The sequence below is a fragment of the Ovis canadensis genome, chromosome 14 (assembly GCF_042477335.2).
Source record: "Ovis canadensis isolate MfBH-ARS-UI-01 breed Bighorn chromosome 14, ARS-UI_OviCan_v2, whole genome shotgun sequence".
Classification (NCBI taxonomy): domain Eukaryota; kingdom Metazoa; phylum Chordata; class Mammalia; order Artiodactyla; family Bovidae; genus Ovis; species Ovis canadensis.
This window is the reverse complement of record NC_091258.1, coordinates 78,024,554-78,048,496: the sequence shown is the minus strand read 5'-3', so window position 1 is coordinate 78,048,496 and position 23,943 is coordinate 78,024,554. Positions and strand designations below refer to the sequence as shown.

The following is a 23,943-nucleotide window of genomic DNA, read 5'->3' as shown; positions in this document are numbered from 1 at the left end:
ATACAACATGAGATCCAGAAACCACACACATGGATTCTTGACTATAAGAACTTTAATGAACTCTTATATAGTCAAAGATAGTACACAAGGTTTTTAAACATTAGAATTTGAGAAAATTAGTAAAATATGTTTAACCTATGAGACTGATATCCTTAACATAAAAGTACTCCAAATCATTTAGAAAATGACACCTCCTCTTATGGGTAAGGGGAATAAAGAGATAACTGATGGAAATGATAAGTACTGACTCTCACAAGGATCAGAATACAAGTTAAACAAGTGAACTACCATCTTTCAATATCAGATTGATAAAGTGTGCACTGCAAAAGCATAGGAGAGAGGAGGTACTTCTGTGTACTGATGTAAAGGTGACTTGTCAATATCAGAATTTTCAAGGCTTGCTTTTGCAATTAAACACACGTTTGCCCTTCCATATCCTATAACAGATAAAACAATTTAAAAGGTATCAGGAAAGAGTCAAGTTTTGTTAAAGACAAAAGGGAAAAAAGTGCTTATTCATGAAATGTAGCAGAAACAGCTGTGACCCGAAATGTCTGCCTGATGGATTTCAGTAATGGGAAGTCAAGTCTGTCTAAAGGTCTGTAGAGAAGCTCATGCTCTAAGCTGGCTTGTGTAGAGGCTGGGGGTAACAATTACGAGACAGTTTATGATTTTTTATGTGAAAGTTATGTCAGTATCCCTACCAAAGCTTTCCCATTATACTTGTCTGTAAGTAAAATAAATTGGATCCTTCTTTCACACCATTCAGAAAGATTAGTTCTAGTTGAATAAAATCCTAAATGTTAAATAGTAAAGTATTAGGATGCTTATGACTTTGCTGTTGAACATATCTTCACAAACTAGACAAAAACGAAAGTCACAAAGTAAAGATTAATGAACAACTTGATTGTATCAAAAGTTGTTCGGTCACTAAGTCTTATCCAATTCTTTGCAATCCCATGGACTGCAGCATGCTTTTAAAAAGACAAAAGAAACAAAATGGGGAAAAGCTGTAATAGAATACAAAAGGAAAGGTGTAAGAATATCTATAAATAGGTAAAGGACAACCAAGGGAGAATAAAAATAAACAAAGGATAATAATGGACAAGTCAGAAGAAATGCAGACTGCTGACACTGAGTCCCTGCTTAACCTCGCTAGTAGTAAGAGATGCAAATTTAAATAATCTAATTTTAAAACCTTGGCAGTTGTATAGAGAAATAACTACTCTTATCAGTACCGCTCTGGAGGCAATGAAGTTGTTAAAACATTAACCCCTTCAGAGGGCCGTATGGTTAGTACATGAGACAGAACTATCTAAATTTCCATCAATAGGGAAATACTGGCACCAGTTTAAAAGAATGGACTGGTAATATTGATAAGAATTTGACTAAAAGGCACTGATTAAAAATTTGCAGATTAATAGAGACTATATATTTAAAATACATTTCTATAACTATGCAAATACACATAAGTCCTGAACAGACATCCAATTTGTAAGTGTTTTGCGGAGGGACCTGGAATTGGACATTCTGGTCAAGAGGGTAGATTTATCATTATCTGTAATGTTTTAAATAAGAATGTTATCATTAAACTATGAAAAAATTCAATGAACTTACGGAGAACTAGAGCAACTAGAAAGAGAGTTGGTAGCTTAAGTTGAAACCTTTCCTGGAATTTGGAGACTCTCATCATCTCTCCAGGCCTTCCCAGGCACACTGAAATCCCAGTAAATCGCTTCATTCAGCCGAACAGATCTGTAGTGAGAATAACCAAAGACCTCCTACTGTCTACCTAGGAGAATCAAACAGTATCATTCTCAAATGTGGACAGACAGCTGAGGATCATCACAGATGATGGAAGAGTATCAGCAGGATGAGGACCAAAGCAGACTAAACCTGGGCCAGGTGAAGTTATATAATGAGGATAAAACTAAAAATGTACATTTGAAATTGGAATAGATGTTACACTTTTAAAGCAAATATGAGAAGCTGCCAAAAAGAAATAAGACAACTGAGAATTTTTTAAAAAATTACTGTTATAATAGAAGGTTTCAAAGAAAGTTGTGGAAATTCTTCCATTTCATAAATTTGGAAGAAAATGAGAAACAAAAGGGACTTGGAAGTCTAGTAGAAGGCCTGTCTAGTTAATGTGAGTTCCACCACACATACACATACACACACAAATAATAGAGAAAACAGGAATGTGTCATGATTAAGAATCTTTCTAAACTGAAGAAAGTTATGAATGCTCAGCTAGGAATAGCTCACTTGAATGTTGGGCAGGCTGAACTGGCAAAAACCGTATTATAATAGAAAAAAATTTTAAAAGACACCCAGAAATATGCTTGTGGAATTCTGTAACAATGAAGAGGACACTATCCTAAAAGCTTTCAAAAAATGTGAATTTCTCCTAATAATAATGACTGAGATAGAATTAGCCTTCCCTCCAATGAGCAATATTAGATGGTAGAATACAGAACAGCAGCTTCCAACTTAGGACTTGAAACTGCTTTGAATCTAGAAGTTTATACTGGAACGGTAGTGAGACATGAGGCCAAATACTGATATTCTGTCTATACAGTTTGCTTCGGTTTACGTCCACTTGTCTTTCAATAGGGCAGTGAATGATTAGCTTTAGCAAAATCTGGATGGAAAAGGTAAAAAACAGAATCTAACCTAGTAAAGTGGTGTTGAGGGTGACTAGGATGATCATTGTAAAAATTAGACCAAATTACTGGTAGGCTAGTTATCCAGGGAGTCAGTGAAGAGAAACTTCAGGGAGAAAGGAAGGGATGGGTTACATTAAAATCAACACAGAGTTTGAGGATTTCTGTAATGTGGTGAAAACAAACATTCGTCAGAAGGAAAGACAGACAATTACTGGCTTGGGAGAAACAAAGGAGAGGCCATACCAGACATCATGCTGCTGCTAAGTCGCTTCAGTCCTGTCCGACCCTGTGCGACCCCAGACGGCAGCCCACCAGGCTCGCCTGTCCCTGGGATTCTCCAGGCAAGAACACTGGAGTGGGTTGCCATTTCCTTCTCCAATCAGGTATCATGGTCCTAATATAAAGCAAGCCCCATAAAAGGGGACATGACTTTGGAAACAGAATATGGGGAAAACCTTGAGCACTGGGACCCTAACACTGGCCTCATAGAGGAGGGAATGTAATCAGCAATGCCTGGCTCTGCCTCTTAGAGGACATTTATACTGTGAGAAGGATCTAGTGCTACTTCCAGCTTTAGAATAGACAAATCCCTTAAGTCTCTGTATGTGTGTGCATGTACGTGTATAACAGACCCCATGGAATTCTCCAGGCCAGAATACTGGGGTGGGTAGCCTTTCCCTTCTCCAGGGGATCTTCCCAACCCAGGGATCAAACCCAGGTCTCCTGCATTGCAGTGGATTCTTTACCAGCTGAGCCACAAGGGAAGCCCCTTATTTCCAGCTTTAAAATAGACAAATCACTGCAGTCTCTGTGTGTATATGTCTAATATCTATTTAATAATATAAAGGCAAAATACAGCTGATAGACTGGATGGTGGGAGGCTGACAGGGAAAGAAGAGCTTGAAGCAAGGATAAGGGGCAATATGCTCATGGTATATGGAGAGGATTCAGGAGATCTGTCAAAAGTCTATAGAAGAAATGTAGGTTAGTTGTATTTGAAGTTAAAACACATCAGAGGAGCTATTATAACCCACCTGGTGGTATGAATTAAATCCTTACCCCTCATGAAGACTCGGGGAGTATATAAAGTTAGTACATTTACAAATAAAATTAAAGCAACTGTAATCAGGACCCTGATAGAAACCCAATTCAAATCAGCTTAGGAAAAAGGTATTTATTAGCTGCTATAAATGAAAGATGCAGAGCATGTATGTCACAGCCTCAGGTACGCTGGACTTGGTGCTCAGGCTCATCGGATTAGTAACTCACAGCTGCGCTTTCACTCGTTTCATCTCCGGCAGGCAGAAATCAGTAAGATAGTTGGAAAACTCCTAAATATTTGAATCTAAATAGCACAAATTTTAGTAACCCACAGGTTAAAAGAAAAGGCAAAACAGAAAGCATTTTGGATTGTAACTGGTAACACAGCATATCAAAATACATGGAAAGCAACTGACACATTACTTAGAAGGAAACATCACTAAATTGTAAAATAAAGCTCTCAATGGCTTCAGTCTCACCTTTATCAGATTAGAAGATGAAGAGCAATGAAATCCAAAGGTAGCATAATAATGGAAATAAAGAATAGAAATCAATAGGAAACAAATATAAATATAAACCCAATAGATCTTCACTCAGACAACACGAAAGAAAATATTCCAGTTACAAATACCTGGAATGACAGGGATGACATCACTAGTTATTAAGCGGATGATAAGGGAATAAATACTGGGAACCTTACACCAAAAAATTTGACCACTTAGATAAAATGGGAAACCTTGCCATTCATTTTTCAGGAAAAATTCCTGAAAGATTCAAACTGCCAATCTTACTCAACCTCTTTAAACTTATTGTTTTGTCCTTTGTCAGGTGCTTTTTATAAAGGAATAAATGTTTGACTTCTTGATATATCTGCCACAGCAATAGATCCAGTTTCCTACAGCAAATGTTATAACTTTCATGAAATAAATCCAAGCTTAAACTCACCTTTTAGGATCTTATATAAATAATGAAGCATGCAAGGTAGATGAGGTTTTGTCTATTAGCAAAGATCATTAAAATCACAGTCAAAAAGTGTCAACAGAAGAATTAACTATCCTGCAAAATTAACTTGTATTCCTGGTATCTTGCAAACACATCTGAAGAAATATAGGATTGGGGGATTCCCTGGTGGCTCAGGAGTAAAGAAATCACCTGCAAATGCAGGAGACAGGCTTGGTCCCTGATCCAGGAAGACCCCACAGGATGTGGGACAACTAAATCCGCGCGCTGCAATCCCTGCGCCTGTGCTCTACAGCCCGGAAGCCACAACTACAAACTCACACCCTAGAGCCCTTGCCCCACAGCAAGAGAAGCCGCCCCAATGAGAAACCACGCACCACAACTAGAGACCAGCTCTCGCTCGCCGCCATCAGAGAAAGGCCCGCAGCAATGAAGACTCAGCAGTCATAAATAAAATTACATTAAAATATAAGATTTTAAGTATAGGACTCATCTTATTTGAGAATTCCTTAGACTGAAAGCAGATCAAACTAGTCAATCCTAAAGGAAATCAGTCCTGAAATTCATTGAAAGGATTGATGCTGAAGCTGAAGCTCCACTACTTTGGTCACCTGATGCAAAGAGCTGACTCACTGTAAAAGACCCTGATGCTGGGAAAGATTGAAGATGGGAGGAGAAGGGGACGACAGAGGATGAGATGGTTGGATGGCATCACCGACTCGACAGACGGGAGTTTGAGTAAGCTCTGGGAGTTGGTGATGGACAGGGAGGCCTGGCATGCTGCAGTCCATGGGGTCACAAAGAGTCAGACAAGACTGAGTGACTGAACTGAACTGATAGGAAACAGTTAAAAATAAGTGCACAATCTGCCTTGACTTTTCCCAAAGAGCTACTCATTCTCTTCTAAATGACTTAAAATTCATTCCATTTTTTGGCAATGTGGCAGAAGTACTGGGAGTCAAACATAATGGGGCAGCAAGAGGTCAACTTGGCACAAGATCGTCAAGCCAATGTCAGAGGAAGTAGGTTCTGCTCTGTGTGGAGTCGGCAGCTGAGGGGAACGTGGGCTTGGTCCTTGAGGTGGGATGGCCTGAAGTTCGGGGGAGACTGAGATGTAGGAGCAGTGGAGGCATCTGCACTTTAAGAAGTTAAATAACACAAGTTCTTGAATTTAAAATCAGTTGGTAAATTTGGGGACTTTCTAATTTCTGATCTGTTACCTCTTGCCCAGATTGCCTGAATTTTTTTACATGTGAGTCTGAGAAAGGAAAAACTGCCTATTCTTTGGTTTTTGTTCTTTTTCTGCCTTCTATTGGGTTAACTAAGGATTTTTTTATTATTCCATTTTATTTGATTAATTGCTTACATCTCTTTAAAAAATGTTTTAGTGGTTACTCTTAAGATTACAATGTACATCTCTAATTAACCAGAATACGTCTTCAAGTAATGAGTTATTACAGGATGTTTCCTAATCTCTCCCATCCTTTGTGTTTCTGTCATATATTTACACTTATACTGCTATAGCATACAGCTGTTGACAGCTATCTTCCAGATGTCCAACAACACAAGAGAAGACTCTACACATGGACATCACCAGATGGTCAACTCCAAAATCAGACTGATTATATTCTTTGCAGCCAAAGATGGAGAAGCTCTATACAGTCAACAAAAACAAGACCAGGAGCTGACTGTGGCTCAGATCATGAACTCCTTATTGCCAAATTCAGACTTCAATTGAAGAAAGTAGGGAAAACCACTAGACCATTCAGGTATGACCTAAATCAAATCCCTTATGATTATACAGTGGAAGTGAGAAATAGATTTAAGGGACTAGATCTGATAGAGTGCCTCATGAACTATGGACAGAGGTTCATGACATTGTACAGGAGACAGGGATCAAGACCATCCCCATGGAAAAGAAATGCAAAAAAGCAAAAGGGCTGTCTGAGGAGGCCTTACAAATAGCTGTGAAAAGAAGCAAAGCGAAAAGCAAAGAAGAAAAGGAAAGATATAAGCATCTGAATGCAGAGTTCCAAAGACTAGCAAGAACAGACAAGAGACTGATCTCCTCAGAGATCAATGCAAAGAAATAGAGGCAAACAACAGAATGGGGAAGACTAGAGATCTCTTCAAGAAAATTAGAGATACCAAGGGAACATTTCATGCAAAGATGAGCTCAATAAAGGACAGAAATGTTATGGACCCAACAGAAGCAGAAGATATTAAGAAGAGGTGGCAAGAATACAGAGAAGAACTGTACAAAAAAGATCTTCACGGCCAAGGTAATCACTTGGTATACATCACCTTACTCACAAGGTAATGAGTGAGGTGTGATCACTCATCTAGAGCCAGACATCCTGGAATATGAAGTCAAGTGGGCCTTCGAAAGCATCACTATGAACAAAGCTAGTGCAGGTGATGGAATTCCAGTTGAGCTATTTCGAATCCTAAATGATGATGCTGTGAAAGTGCTGTACTCAATATGCTAGCAAATTTGGAAAACTCAGCAGTGGCCACAGGACTGGAAAAGGTCACTTTTCATTCCAATCCCAAAGAAAGGCAATGCCAAAGAATGCTCAAACTATCGCACAATTGCACTCATCTCACACGCTAGTAAAGTAATGCTGAAAATTCTCCAAGCCAGGCTTCAGCAATACGTGAACCATTAACTTCCAGATGTTCAAGCTGGTTTTAGAAAAGGCAGAGGAACCAGAGATCAAATTGCCAACATCCGCTGGATCATGGGAAAAGCAAGAGAGTTCCAGAAAAACATCTATTTCTCCTTTATTGACTAGGGCAAAGCCTTTGACTGTGTGGATCACAAGAAACCGTGGAAAATTCTTCAAGAGATGGGAATACCAGACCACCTGACCTGCCTCTTGAGAAACCTATATCCAGGTCAGGAAGCAACAGCTAGAACTGGATATGGAACAACAGACTGGTTCCAAACAGGAAAAGGAGCACGTCAAGGCTATATATTGTCATCCTGCTTATTTAACTTATATGCAGAGTACATCATGAGAAATGCTGCACTGGAAGAAGCACAAGCTGGAATCAAGATTGCCAGGAGAAATATCAATAACCTCAGATATGCAGATGACACCACCCTTATGGCAGAAAGTGAAGAGGAACTAAAAAGCCTCTTGATGAAAGTGAAAGAGGAGAGTGAAAAAGTTGCCTTAAAGCTCAACATTCAGAAAACAAAGATCATGGCATCTGGTTCCTCACTTCATGGGAAATAGATGGGAAACAGTGTCAGACTTTATTGGGCTCCAAAATCACTGCAGATGGTGACTGCAGCCATGAAATTAAGACGCTTACTCCTTGGAAGAAAAGTTATGACCAACCTAGATAGCATGTTGAAAAGCAGAGACATTACTTTGCCGACTAAGGTCCATCTAGTCAAGGCTATGGTTTTTCCAGTGGTCATGTATGATGTGAGAGTTGGACTGTAAAGAAAGCTGAGTGCCGAAGAATTGATGCTTTTGAACTGTGGTGTTGGAGAAGACTCTCGAGAGTCCCTTGGACTGCAAGGAGATCCAACCAGTCCATTCTGAAGGAGATCAGCCCTGGGATTTCTTTGGAAGGAATGATGCTAAAGCTGAAACTCCAGTACTTTGGCCACCTCAGGCAAACAGTTGACTTATTGGAAAAGACTCTGATGCTGGGAGGGGTTGGGGGCAGGAGGAGAAGGGGACGACAGAGGATGAGATGCTGGATGGCATCACGGACTCGATGGACATAAGTCTGAGTGAACTCCGGGAGTTGGTGATGGACAGGGAGGCCTGGCGTGCTGCGATTCATGGGGTCGCAAAGAGTCGGACACGACTGAGCGACTGAACTGACTGAACTAAAAGTTGAGAAAATTATCTTACCTTCATTTATTCCATTTCCAGATCTTCGTGCATATCCAAGTATATGCTATGGTTCACATCCCTCTGCTTAAAGAACTTCATTTAACATTTGTTTTAGAGTAGGGTCTTCTGGCAATGTATTTTCTATTTTTCTTTCTTTCAGAAAGTCTTCATTTCTCTATCAATTCTGATATTTTCATGAAAAATTTCATACAGTCCCCCCTCCCCATTTTGTTCCTGTGTAATGTCTTAACAAAATCTTTCCTTATAGATTTATGTTCTGTTGTCATTATCCATTATTTATTCAGATATTTATCAGTCATTTCCTCTGTTTCTTCTGGGATTCCGTTATGTGTGGGGACTACAGATCTTTCCCCACAGCTCTTGGGTAATCTATTCTTTGCTGTCACTCCTACCCTCCTTAGTGTTCCAGTTTAGCTACTTTTTATTGACTTACCTTCAAATTCAGTTATTCTTTCCTTGGCTGCATCAGGTATACCTATGAGCCTGTTGAAGGTTTTGTTCATCTCTACTGTGTTAATTTTTTATTATTTCCATTTGATTCTCACAGTTCCATCTCTCTGATCAAATGACCCATCAAATTTGCCTGTTAAACACCTTTTTCATTAGAGCCTTTAACGTATTATTCACAGTTATTTAAAATTCTGTGTCAGGGAGTCTGGTTCCAGTTCTTGAATGCTTTTGTCTCTTGGTGGTGGGTGTTGATTTTTCTTGTAGCTTTGTAAAAATTACTTTTGGCCAAACTCCATGTATCTTGTGTTGGACAGTAGAAACAGAAGTAAACAGATTTTAATCCTTAGAAATGGTCATGCCATTTCTTGTTAAGCCTTTCATGTTTTCATTAATATAGTTAAAAACTGGATGAGGTTTAGGGTTGCTTGTTGCTATGATCAGCCTAAGTTCATCACAGCCTTCAAAATTCACTAGTGATTCCTTAAAGTGAGGGCTTGTTTTTCACAGGTTTATCTCAATGTCTCAGTGACCTTCAAATTCAAGTATTCCCTTTTGACTATGCCTTAAGAGAAAATCCAGCTAAACTAAGGTTATTTTCATTCATTCACTATTAACGAGTGTTTACCACTTACTTTGCACCAGTCACTGTACTAAATGCTAGAACTTGTAACTCTCCTAATACCTCACAACCCTCTGCCATTAGTTTGTACATCTGTACTTTCTCTGTTGCCTTCAACAGCCTCCCAACATTTGTGTGCCTAGTAAATATCTATCCTGCCGTTAATATGATCAGTCTCCAAAAGTGATCAATCACCATGGAGTTCACTATCCTTGACATTACTTGTGTACCTTATATGCTTCTGTATTTAAATAGTCTGTATTCCCTAAACTGCAAGTGCCTGAAGGCAAGAACAGTGTCTTATTAATACACATGACATGTTTTAGGTTTCTGACCATTGATTTGGAACCAACATCTAGGGCAGATTGGCAAAGGATTTAACAAAGTAGAGAGGTGTGTGTACAAAGCAGTAGTGAGAAAAGACAAGGCCCTCCACAAGTCTTCTCTGTGTTGTCTGCTCATCTATTTGCCTGAAGTGCTGATTTTTATGCTGATTTTGCAGATTGATATGACAAGTTTAAATGGAAAATTAATTGTTCTATTATATTGCATGCATGCTCCCTTCATAAATCCAGTTGTTATTTCCTCAGCTATGTTCAAAGTTAGAGTGACCTAACTATGTGGTCAAACAATCCACATAGTTGTCTTAACAAGATATGGGTATTTTCAAAAATAGCTTTTGCATTAGGAAAACACAAAGAAGAGTCCAACTGTATATAACCCAGTTCCAAAAAAAAACCTCTGATTTTATTTCTTACATATTTTGCACAAACTGGAAAGGGACTGAACACTATGGTATATATAATGAACAGCTGACAAGAAAAGAGCCTGGCATATAAATGCAGGGTTTTTCTCACGTATTAGTTTAGTTTGCCGTAACGAAACACTATAAACTGAGTGACGTAAAATTCATTTCTCCCAGTTTTGGAGGCTGGAAGGCTGAGGTCAGGACGACACACGGCTGGATACTGGTGAGGGCTCGTTTGTCTTCTTGTGTCCTCGCACAGCAGAGATCTCTGGTGTCTCTTCTTTTAAAAACACCATTCCTATTATGAGGACCACATCCTCAAGACCTCATCTAACCCTTACTATATCCCAAAAGGCCTCAATTCAAATACAGTCACATTAGGGGTTAGGTTTTTAACATGAATTCAGTCCACAACATCCCATTCTCCACCAATCACTTGCTGCGCACCAGTGTTCTTACATAAAAATACCAATGTTTATTCATATAAATATAAATTCATATACAAACAAAATAATAATTTCTCCCCATTCTGAAGTTCCTCATTCTTCAGTACATCCTGATATTTTTCCCCATTAGCTTGTCCCAGGCTTGTTAGATTTTTCACACCATGAAGATCATATATCTTCATATCAATAGAGACAGTATGGTAATGATTCTATTGCTCCACACAATTGTGAATGCTATTATCTCTTTACTCAGTCTTCTTTATTCTCACCCACAAGTTACTGTTAGCTGAAAATGGCACCCTGGTTTGTGAGAAAATCCCTTCTGTGATACTTCTAAGGGACAAACTCAAATTCTTTTTTCACATGACCTTAAGTCAGGCTCACAGATCCATCCAGAAAAAATGGATTTACAATGTACTTTGTTGTACATGACCAATGAAATAGCTTTAAAGTTACGATGGGAATAAAGTACCAGTTGTTTTTATCAAATGAAAAATGCTCTTCATTAAAAATGACTGACCCAATCATCTGAGCTTGTTATTTTGAAACTAAGATGTCTGATAAAGTCACTGCTTCAGTTGATTTCAAATCCTCCGGTCAAATCACCAATGACTTTTGTTCTTTGGCTTTCAAGGTGGGACACAACATCAAACTGCCCCATTTTTACAGTTTGTGTTACAGACATGCATTTTCCCATGCCCCTGTCTCTGCTACTTGGTTGGCCTCCCTCTCTGCTTTCACATATTTAAAACAATCTTAAGCCTTTTCCTCAGAATGTGTATTCTGATGTCGAATCAAGGATGAGCTCCGACTGTATGCCTTCCCACATTTACTACATTCATAGGGTTTCTCCGAGGAATGACTTCTCTGATGCCGAATAAGATCGGAGCCGCTGCTAAATGCCTTCCCACATTCATTACATTCATAGGGTTTCTCTCCAGTGTGACTTCTTTCATGGAGGATGAGGGATGTCCGCTGGCTAAAGGCCTTCCCACATGTTTTGCACGTGTATGGTTTCTCTCCAGTGTGAATTCTTTCATGCTGGGCGAGGTGAGCACTCTGGCTGAAGGCCTTCCCACACTGATCACATTCATAGGGTCTGTCTTCACTATGAATTCTCTTATGCCTCGTAAGAGAGATGCGGTGACTGAAGGCTTTCCCACACTCCTCACACTGATAGGGTTTTTCTCCAGTATGAATTCTCTGATGTTCAATAAGAAATGACTGGCGGCCAAAAACTTTACTACACTTATTGCATTTGAAGGGTTTCTCTTCAGAATGAATGTTCTGATGTATTTTAAGGTTGGCAGTTCCAGAAAACATCTTCCCACACTCTTTACATTCAAACAGTTTCTTTTTCTTTGTATGGACTTTTTGGTGTTGGATAAGGGATGAATGCCGATTGCAGACCTTCTCACATTTATTACACTGGTATAGTTTCTCTTTATTATGAATTCTTAGATGTAGAATAAGGGTTGAAAGCCGCCTGAAGATCTTCTCACATTTATTGCATTTGTAGGGTTTCTCTGAATTGTGAATTCTCTGATGAAGCATAATGGATGAAATTCTATTAAAGGATTTCCCACATTTTCTGCATTTATAAGGATTCTCTAAATGGTGACTTCTCTGCTGTAGACTGTGACTTAAGGCCTTTTCACTTTCACAACTTTTCTCTCCAGTGTGAATTCTTTTATGTATAACAAGGACTGATTTCTTACTGAAGACTCTCCTACATTTATTGCATTTGTGTATTTTCTTTCCACTGTGAATTTTCCTATGAAGTAAAAAAGATGACATGCGAATGAAGGCTTTCTTACATTTTCTGCACTGGTAGACATTTTCAACAAAGTGGATTTTCTGATGTATACTGAGAGATGAGCACTGACTCAAGGCCTTCCCACAGTCAAAGACTTCCTTTTCACCATGAATTTTCCCATGTAGGAGCAGGGATGTTCTCTGAATGAAGCTTTCCCCACATTTATCACATTCAAAGTTTTTCCTTCCATTGTGGTTTTTCTGGTGAAGAATGAGGGATGAGATCTGTCTGAAAGCTTTCCTACAACTACTGCATTCATAAGGCTTCTCCCCAGCATGAGAGTTCTGATGAAATTTAAGAGATAAGCTCTGACTAAAGAACTTCCCACAGTCATTACATTTTAAAGACTTCTTCTCTGAATGTACTTTCTTGGGTTTTATTAGGACTGAATTTTTCCTGCAACCTCTCTTTCCTGTGGGAGCTTTTTGTGACGTGGAAACTGGTTTCTGATAGATGCTTTGCCCAGATTTGTTGCACTGATTTGGAGGTAACTTCTTGGTCTCACATTTAGACCCTAAGTCTGAAAGACATCAAGAAATTCAGTTTGTTTTCCTGTGCTAAAAAAATGAAGTTGTTTGCAGTAATTATCAATCAAAGTAATAACAATGATGATAATTAGAATAATAACTCTTTGAGTGTTTTATTATAGTTTTAACATAGTAAGGACTTTGTAGAAATATTTAATAACAAATTCACAGAAGTGCAATTTGAAATGAATAAAGGTTTTATTATTGAATAAATATATACCATATACTTTGGAAGAAAAGCTATGACAATCCTAAACAGTCTATTGAAAAGCAGAGATATCACTTTGCTGACAAAGGTTCATATAATTAAAGCTATAGTTTTTCTAGTAGTCATGTATGGCTGTGAGAGTTGGACCATGAAGAAGGCTGAATGCTGAAGAATTGATGTCTTTGAACTGTGGTGCTGGAGAAGACTCTCGAGAGTCCCTTGGACCGCAAGGAGATCAAACCGGTCAACCCTAAAGAAAATGCTGAAGCTGAAGCTCCAGTACTTTGACTATCTGATGCAAAGAGCTGACTCACTGGAAAAGACCCTGATGCTGGAAAAGACTGAAGGCAGGAGGAGAAGGTGGTGACAGAGGATAAGATAGCTGGATGGCATCAATGACTCAACGGACATGAGCCTGAGCAAACTCCAGGAAATAGTGAAGGACAGAGAAGCCTGGCATGCTGCAGTCCATGGGGTCATAGAGTTGGACAAGACTTAGCAACTGAACAACAACATATACCACATGAAACTCCATAAATTGTTCAATAGATATATGTAGTTTTATTATAGGAAATGTCCAGGAAAGGCAGAAGGTAAACTATAGACAGACACAATTTGCCAAAACTCAAAACATAAGAAAAAGATGATCTGAATAGGCACATATCTATTTAAAACACTGAATTGGTAATTAATAACCCTCCAAAATAGAAAGTACCAGGCCCATATGTGTTTGCTAGTGAAATCTATGAAACATTTAAGGAAGACATCATTCCAATTCTCCATGATCTCTTTCAGAGGACAAAAGCAGAGGGAATACTTACTACCTCATTGTATGAGGTCATCATTACCTTAACACCAAAACAAGACACACCATAAGAAAAGCAAAGTACAGACCAATATCCCTGTTATATACTTATGCAAAAATCCTAAACAAAATACTAGCAAGCCAAATTCAACAGTACATTAAAAGGGTCATACACATGAACAAGTTGGATTTATACCTGGAATGCAAGGATAGTTCAACATAGGAAAATAAATGTAATATATCACAATCACCAAATTAAAGGACAAAAACCACATGATCATCTCAACTGATGCAGAAAAAGCTTTTGACAAAATTCATCACTCTTTCATGATAAAAAACACTCAATAAGCTAGGACCAGAAGGAACTATGTCAATTTCACACCAAAAACAGCTTAAACATTGATTAATTTGAATTAATAAGTGAATTAATTCAGTAAAGTGGCAGGATATAAAATCAACATTCAAAAATCAGTTTTGTTTCTATATACCACCAATGACCACTCCATAAAGGAAACTGAGAAAACAATCCCATTTACTATAACACCAAAAAGGATAAAACATTTAGGAGTAAGTTTAACCAAAGAGATGAAAGACTTGTACACTGAAAACTACAAACGTTGCTAAAAGAAATCAAAGCTATAAATAAATGGAAAGACATCCTGTGCTTGCGGATTGAAAGACTTAATACTGTAAAAACTGTCCATACCACTCAAAGTTATCTACAGATTCAATACAGTCCCTATCAAAAGCCCAGTAATATTTTTTGCAGTAGAAAAAAGTCCTAGAATTCATATGGAATCTCAAGGGACCCTGAATAACCAAAACACTCCTGAAAGAGAGAAATGAAGAAGGATGCTTCAGACTTCCTAATAATTAAGATGGTGTGGCAGTGGCATAAAGGTACATACACAGACCTATGGAAGAGAACAGACAGCCCAGAAATAAACTCTTACATATCTGGTCAAATGATTTTCAACAAGGGCGCCAAGACTGTCACAAAAGGGAAAGAACAGTTTCTTCCACAAATGGTGTTGGGAAAACTGGGTACCTACTTGCAAAAGAATGAACATGTACCCCTTAGTTACACTATATACAAAAACTAACTCAAAAATAAAGACCTAAAATGTAAGGCCAAAAATTATTACATTCCTAGGAAGAAAACACAGGGAAAAAGCTTCAGGACATTGGATCTGGCACTGAATTTCTTGGCTATGGCACGAAAAGCACAGGCAACAAAATGAAAGAAGAGAACCAGACTACATCAAACTTAACTTGTGTTTCAGAGAAAACAACAGGGAAAAGGCAACCTATGGATACTGCAGATCACATACATGATGAAGGACTAACGTGCAGAATATGTAAAGAACTTCCACAACTTAAAGACAAACTACCCTATTAAAACATGGGCAAAGGACTTGAATAGCTATCTCTCCAAGGAAGACAGACAAATGGCCAATAAACATATTAAAAGATGCTCAACATCATTAATCATTAGAGAAATATAAATTAAATCCACAATATCACCTCATAACATAAAAACAGCCAATATATATATTAAAAAAAAACAACAACAAACAAGTGCTGTAAGGATGAGCAGAATCCGGAACCCGTGTGTGTTACTGGTGGAAATGATAAATGGTGTAGCCACTGTGGAAAATGATATGGTGGTTCCTTAGAAAATTAGAAACAGAACTACCTTATGATTCAACAACACTAACACTGGGTATATATCCAAAGGAACTGAAATCAGGATCTTGAAGAGATTTATCTGTACACCCATATTCACTGCAGCATGAATCACAGTAGCTAAGATGTGGAAGCAACCCATATGTCCACTAACAGATGAATGAATAAAGAAAATGTGGTATATACATATAGTGGAATATTATGTAACCTTAAAAAAGAAAATCCTGTCATATACTACAACACGGATGAACCTTGATGACATTATGCTAAGGGGAAAAAAGTGAGTCACAGAAGGTCAAATACTGCATGATTCCATTCATACGAAGTATCCACAGTAGTCAAAATCATACCAAGGGCTGCGTGGAAAGGTGGGAAGAATTAGTATTTAGTGGGTACGGAGTTTCAGTATTGCAATATTTAAAAAAGTTCTAGATACCTCTTGCTCAACAACGCAAATATACTTAACTGTACATTTTAAAAAGGTTAAGATGGGAATTCCCTGGCAATCCAGTGGTTAGGACTCTGTGCTCTCACTCCCGAGGGCCCAGGTTCAATTCCTGGTCAGAAAACTAAGATCCCACAAGCCAAGCAGCGCAGCCAAAAAATAAATAAATAAAAACTAAATTTAAATGGTTAAGATGGTAAATTTAATGTTATGTGCTTTTTACAATTAAAAAATTAAAGTCATAGCTGTAAAAATGAACTAAAAACACAACAAAATTAAAAAACCTATAATTTGACCAATCAAAGAGGAATCTATCAATACTAGAGAAGGAAATGAGTTCTTGAAAAGCAGTCAAAATAAACGCTTATGGGAAAGATTTTTAATTTTTTTTTTTAAGGAATGAAGACAATGATGCAAGTCAGATTCTTATTAATACAATCACTAGAGAAGTCAGAATACACATGCTTTCTCTGAAGAGAAATATGAAAACCAAAGCAGGATGGGGATGAGGCTATTAAAACCTGAGCTTCTGAGATCAGAAGCTGGGGTTCAAATCCCAACTCTGCTGCTACTTCCCAGCTAGACGACCTTGGGCAAGTCACTGAACTTCTCTGGCCCTCAGTTTCCTCATCTATAACATAGGAATAATAAGAGGACCTACCTTATAGAGCTGCTGGGAGGAACCTGTACTTAAAAAACAGTATCGGGGACTTCCCTGGTGGTCCAATGGTTATAAATTCACCTTGCTACGCAGGACACACAGGATCAACCCACAGTCGGGGAACTAAGATTCCACGTGCCACGGAGCAACTAAGCCTGTGAGCTCTGACGCCCACGCGTCACAACTAGGGAGTCTGGCAATCCAGCATGACGCAACTAAGACCAGACGCAGCCAAAAAAACAATTTTTTTTTTTAAAGAATATCAGATACCTAGTGAGAGGCTTGTTGAACACGAATTATTCACCCTCTGGGGACACATACTGAAGAGACTTGAGTTTTCTGCACAACCTTGGGGTCTGTGAGGTGGAGAAAGTGGCTCTCAATTATTATCTTAAAGACAGTGCCCTTTTATGATGGAAGGCACTCACCCAAGCCCCGGCGTCTTTTCACTGGGTCCACCATCCAGGGCGCTTTCCCTTTCTCCAATAAGCTGATCACGTTTGGTCTCCGAAAGGAAAGTCCTACAACACAGGAAAAACATTGGAACTGAGCATGATGTGGGCACCACAGCTACTAGAATCAGGCTTTGTCTCAAGAAAAATGGGGTTTATTCACACAAAAGGAGCACAGAGGATGTGAAGGGTAGGTGGAGAAAAAGGATGAAAGGTCATTCACAGACAGCAGAGCTATTCACTTCTAACTCTACAAAACCAGCTACTCTGGGGAAGAGTTGGAGCAGAACTCCTGAGGCTGGTCATTCAGTTACAGTCTTCCCACATCCAAGCCCGCGGTCCTCTGGTCTGCTGTAACCCACACTCCCATGCCAGCTGCTCCCTGTCAGCATCCACCAATAGCAGTGCTGGCGGTTTCCATTTCTGCTTTGCTTTTTTCCCCTGTAACTCCCAGAACGAGCCTCATGTCGCCCCCTCAGCAGGATAAACAAAACAGGCAGTGCTCCCCTCTCCTTCTGAAACCTGAGTCTCATCCCCAAAGTCCTAAAACTCCAAACTCTTCCCTCTGTCCTCCCAGCCCTAGGATGCAGGATGTGTCCTGTAGTTACCATCTCTGTGTTACCTCAGCGTCCAATATTCACCTTTTAATAGTACCTGTTAAAAGTCAATTCTTTAAATTATTTCTCTCAAAAACAACCCAAGTCCTCAAAAGGTTATATATATAGTTACTATTGATATATGGCCAGTACCTACCACTCCTAGACATATACCCAAGAGAGATGAAAATATGCATCCACACAAAAATTTGTACACGAACATTCATAGCAGCAGATTCATAACAGCCATACAGTGGAAACAGCCCAAATGCCTATAACTGGTGAATGGAAAAACAAAAGGGGGAATATTATTTGGCCATGAAGAGGAAATGAGGTGCTGATACATGCTACAATGCAGATGAACCTCAAAAATATTACCTTAAATGAAAGAAGTCAGACACAAAGGACAGCATATTTAATTTCATTTTTATGGAACACCAAGAAAGGGAAATTCATAGACAGAAAGTAAATAATGGTTCAGTGTTTGCCTAATCTGGGGGCGTTAGTTGGCACAGGTAAATAAAACAGGGATTGATGCTAGTCACAGGCTTTCTTTGGGGGGTAATGAAGATGTTGGAGAAGACTCTTGAGAGTCCCTTGGACTGCAAGGAGATCCAACCAGTCCATCCTAATGGAGAACAGTCTTGGGTGTTCATTGGTAGGATTGATGTTGAAGCTGAAACTCCAATACTTTGGCCACCTGATGTGAACAGCTGACTCATTTGAAAAGACCCTCATGCTGGGAAAGATTGAAGGCAGGAGGAGAAGGGCATGACAGAGGATGAGATGGTTGGATGGCACCACCGACTCAATGGACATAGGTTTGTCCAGGAGTTGGTGATGGACAGGGAGGCCTGGCGTGTTGCGGTTCATGGAGTCGCAAAGAGTCAGACGTGACTGAGCAACTGTCTGAACTGAACTGAAGATGTAAAATTGACTGTGGTGATGGGTGCTCAAGTCTGTAAATACACTTCAAAAACCAACGGAACTGTATACTTCACATGGGTGAATTGTATAATATGTGAATTATACCTCAATGAAGCTACTAAAAAAAAAAAGCCAAACTGGAGTGGCTTCTATTCCCCTGACTAACTGACTCATCTCCCTCAACAGTCCAGTTGTGGATCATGGGAGCAGGAGAGCCTTACCGAGAGAAACCAGGTTCTGGTAGTTTTCCAACATGACATCTTCATACAGATCCTTCTGAATGGGGCTCAGCCATTCCCACTCCTCCTGGGAGAAGTAGATGGCCAAATCCCCAAATGTCACTGGTGCCTGAAACGGAAAAGCAGATGTCCTTTCACTGTGGGCTTGTGCTTCCACACAGCTGGAGAAAACAGTGGACTTCCAAACATGGAAGACACATGACGCCAGGGTTCTATGAAGGAAACATTGAGGTTCTGAGATCAAAAGGGGCAGTTGTAATAATAAAACACAATGCAATATGATACGGCTGGTATTAAAGGTTTTGCTCCACAAAAAGCATATCAACTTGGATTTACACAGCACTGACAAGACAAGGCATTCTTCTAGGTACCCTGCATGCACTAGCTCACGTTAGGCAGCAACTGGGGCACTGCCAAGAGGACCACAGCGATGTTACAGATATGGGAACTGAGGCCCAGAGAGGTGAGGTAGCTTACTGGAGGCCTAACAGCTTGTCAGTGGAGAAGCTGGGGTTCAGTCTGGGCAGTCTTGTTTCTGATTCATGTCCCTAACCACATGTGAGTACATTATATGTGGCAAAATTTCTGCAGATGTGATCAAGGTTAAATCAGTGGACCTCGAAATAGGAGGAAGTAGCCTGGATTATCTAGGTCAGCTCGGTGTCATCACAGGAGCCCCCACGAGCAAAGGGTCTTCTCCGGCTGGCGGAAGAGGAAAGCGGAAAGGCAAGCTGGGGAGACTGCAGCGTGAGCGGTTCTGGACCTGTCGACGCTGGTTTGAAGGTGGACAGAGGGAGCCCCTCGGGAAGCGGAGGAGGAGGAATGAAATTTAGCCAGTAACCACTGAGTTCAGAAGAGGACCCTGAGCATCCGATGGGACCACAGCTGGCGGACAGCTTGATTTCACTCTTGTGAGACCCAAAACAGAGGACCCAGCTAACCCAAGCTGGGTCTGAACCCCAACCCACAAACCTGTGAAAATAAATGTATGCTGTCTTGAGTGGCCAAGTTTGTGGCAACAGGGAACGAATACACACAACTTAAAGGGCAAAAGTGTCTGTTATGAGAAACTGCATTCAGGAGGCTTACTGTAGAAAATAGCTTGATCGCTAAAATCTTGAAACATGCCTATCATAGGAGGCTGGCTCACTGGCCTGGGTCCAACTAACTCTACCGGAATACCTACAGGGTCAGAAGTCTCTCAAAGTTAGAGAAATTTCCTCCTTGTAAATACGGGCTGTACAAGTAGAAACAACGGCAACATTACAGATTTAACTCTGGAGGACAACATCCAGCCCTCTGCCCCAGCAGGTCCCACCTGGGCACTCATGTCCACCTTGAGAAATCACAGTGTCTCTGGCCTTCTCTCTGGGGAGGGAAGACAGGCAGAGCCCCTGGAGATACTGAATGAATAGGTGAAAGGTCATGCATACACTGAGAGAAAAGAAGAGGGGGCCCCTGCTCACACTCTCACCCTCTGAGGTGATGGAAGGAAACCAGGGACCATGTCTTGCCTGGGTCTCTATGGGGCCGGAAGGAAAGAAATGGTTTCCTACACGGCAGAAGAACTTTCCCACAGGAGGAGCAGTCACTACTTACCTTGGCCTTAGACTTCCCCCGAGCAGCAGGCATCCTCTCCTCCGTCTTAGGGCTCGCAGCAGGAGGAGGGCAGGGCACTGAGAAGGTGGGCCTGGGGGAGAAGAGAAGCCGTGAGACTGCCTGGGCCACTGGGAGGCCACAGCTTCTGGGCCCACACCCTGGTCACACCACGCACCGGGGACGTCAGAGTGTCATCTGAGACACTCCTGCCCTTTCTCAGCATCAGGGAGAAGCTGCAGCCAACACCGTCTATTCCTGAGGTCACAGGAGGCGCCGGGTCAGGAGACAATGAAAGGGGCAGGCACCTGCTCTTCCAGCTGACAATTAGCTGTGGCGTGCCTGCCACGTGCCAGGAGCTGTCCCAGGGGCTGGCGGGGAAGCAGAGTCAGAGCAGAGCAGCACCGCTCCCAGTCCCTTACGTTCCAGCAGGGAAGACAGGCCCACACAGAGACCAGCGTGAGCCGCGATCCCTGCTGTGAAGGAAACAGGACCTGAGCAGGGAAGAGGGGGCAGGCCTCTCAGAAGAGGCCACCCGGAGCTGAGGCGTGACTGCAGCACTTGCGTGAGTCACCTGGGCACAGGGAGAAAGGCATTCCGGGTAGAGGTACAGCGGGTGCAAGAGCCCTGCAGCAGGCGCACGCTGGGCATGTGGAGGGCAGAGAGGATGCAGGTGAGCGGAAGCAGCGTGAGAGAACCGGGAGACGGTGGGCCTGAGACAGGCGCACACTAGGGGTGTGGAGGGCAGAGAGAATGCAGGTGAGCAGAAGCAGCGTGAGAGAACCGGGAGACGGTGGGCCTGAGACAGGCGCACACTAGGGGTGTGGAGGGCAGAGGATGTTGAGCGGAAGCAGCGTGAGAGAGTGGGGAAACGGTGGGCCTGAGGTGACTGGGGTCAGGAGGGACTGGGTCCTGAAGGGGGCGACAAGCAGTTTGGAGTTGATCTAAGTGTGGTAAGGTGTGGGGAGGGGTGGTAGCTGAGCAGAGGAATGATGTGACTGACTTAACATTTAACAGAAATTTTTCTTGGTGGCTGTGTGGCCACTACTATGGATGTGTGTTGGTGGGGTAGGAAGGGGGAAGCAAGAGCTGCAGAAGGGGCTCATTAGACAGGCGCGCAGAAATCTGGAAGAGAAACCTCAGTCGCGCGCACCAGGGTGAGAGAGTAAGAGGCGAGACGCCAAGAGTCCTCCAAGGGAGGCCCTCTATCGCCCTGTCGCTCTATACCTGTCTTGTCCAACATGAATACCAGCAGACACTGAGTTCTGGAAATAAGAAACTGTTTCATTTTATTTCAATTATTATTAAAACCATAAAAATGATAACTAATATAATCATCAAATTAAAAATTATCTCTAATCTAAGATTAAAAACTGATCCTTAGTTCAGTTACTGTGAAGCTTTTAAGTATGTCTGGGGCAATTTGGGCTTGTTCGTTTGGGCCATGCCATGTGGCTTGTGGAGTATCTCGGCTTCCCAGCCAGGGATGGAACCCAGGGCACAGCAGTGAAAGCCCAGAATCCTAACCACTAAGCCACCAGGGATCTCCCTCTAATAATAAATTTTACAAAATTTAAATCTAGATCAAATATCTCCAATAAAAATTAAGTGTCTGCATTGAGGTGCACTCTAACCATAAAATACATACCTGATTTTAAAGACCTAATATGAAAAAAAATAGAATGTAAAAAATCCCATGGGTAATTGTTTATATTGATTGCAAGTTGAAAAGATAATATGTCAGATAAAGCGTATTGAGTTTTAAAATGTATTATTAATAAGACTATACAATGTTGGAAAGACAGTCTCTTCAATAAATGGTGCTTGGAAAACTAGACAGTCATATGTTAAAAAAAATGAAACTAGATCATTCTTTAACTCCATACACAAAAATAAGCTCAAAAACATGAGACGGAATACTATAAACCTCCTATAGGAAAACATAGGCAGAACACTCTCACATAACCACAGCAGTATCTTCTTCAATCCATCTCACCAAAAAATGGAAATAAAAACAAACAAAAACAAATGGAATGGGACCTTCTGCTGCTGCTGCTGCTGCTGCTAAGTCGCTTCAGTCGTGTCCAATTCTGTGCGACCCCATAGATGGCAGCCTACTAGGCTCCCCCGTCCCTGGGATTCTCCAGGCAAGAACACTGGAGTAGGTTGCCATTTCCTTCTGCAATGCATGAAAGTGAAAAGTGAAAGGGAAGTCGCTCAGTCGTGTCTGACCCTCAGAGACCCCATGGACTGCAGCCTTCCAGGCTCCTCCGTCCATGGGATTTTCCAGGCAAGAGTACTGGAGTGGGGTGCCATTGCCTTCTCCGGGAATGAGACCTACTCAAACTCAAAAGCTTTTGCACAGCAAAGGAAATAATAAACAAAACAAAAAGACAACCCACAGATTGGGAGAAAATATCTGCATCAATGTGACTGGTAAGGGATTAGTCTCCAAAATCTACAAACAGCTATGAAAACTAAGATCATGGCATCTGCTCCCATCACTTCATGTCAAACAGATGGGGAAACAGTGGAAACAGTGACAGACTTTATTTTGGGGGGCTCCAAAATCACTGCAGATGGTGACTGCAGCCATGAAATTAAAAGACACTTGCTCCTTGGAAAGAAAGTTATGACCAACCTAGACACCATATTAAAAAGCAGAGACATTACTTTGTCAACAAAGGTCCATCTAGTGAAAGCTATGGTTTTTCCAGTAGTTGTGTGTGGATGTGAGAGCTGGACTATAAAGAAAGCTGAACGCTGAAGAACTGATGCTTTTGAACTGTGGTGTTGGAGAAGACTCTTGAGAGTCCCTTGGACTGCAAGGAGATCCAACCAGTCCATCCTAAAGGAGATCAGTCCTGAGTGTTCATTGAAAGGACTGATGTTGAAGCTGAAACTCCAATACTTTGGCCACCTGATTCGAAGAGCTGACTCATTTGAAAAGACCCTGATGCTGGGAAAGATTGAGGGCAGGAGGAGAAGGGGATGACAGAGGATGAGATGGTTGGATGGCGTCACCGATTCAATGGACATGACTCTGGATGAACTCCAGGAGTTGGTGATGGACAAGGAGGCCTGGTGTGCTGTGATTCATGGGGTCGCAAAGAGTTGGACACAACTGAGCGACTGAACTGAACTATGATACTTAAGAGCATCAAAACCAACAAG

At 41.0% G+C, this 23,943-nt stretch overlaps 1 protein-coding gene across 7 annotated transcripts in view; it reads right to left on the bottom strand.

The window, feature by feature from the left end:
• The window catches only part of LOC138419347 (zinc finger protein 667), a 44,846-nt gene that overhangs the window by 11,119 nt on the left and 9,784 nt on the right, over positions 1-23,943 (bottom strand). For 3 of the 7 annotated variants that reach the window (XR_011248948.1, XR_011248947.1, XM_069552121.1), the window contains exons 3-5: positions 20,773-20,863; positions 19,156-19,282; positions 17,388-17,480 (exon numbers count right to left, since the gene is read on the bottom strand). Coding sequence is in view for 5 of the 7 variants with exons in the window: in XM_069552121.1 (XP_069408222.1) it covers positions 17,388-17,480; positions 19,156-19,282; positions 20,773-20,805 (253 nt within the window). In the remaining 2 variants the exon portion in view is untranslated. Of the gene's footprint in view, positions 1-10,342; positions 13,148-13,333; positions 16,210-17,387; positions 17,481-19,155; positions 19,283-20,772; positions 20,864-23,943 lie in introns of those variants that run through there. The other 4 variants (XM_069552117.1, XM_069552116.1, XM_069552119.1 and 1 more) reach the window with 2 other exon arrangements.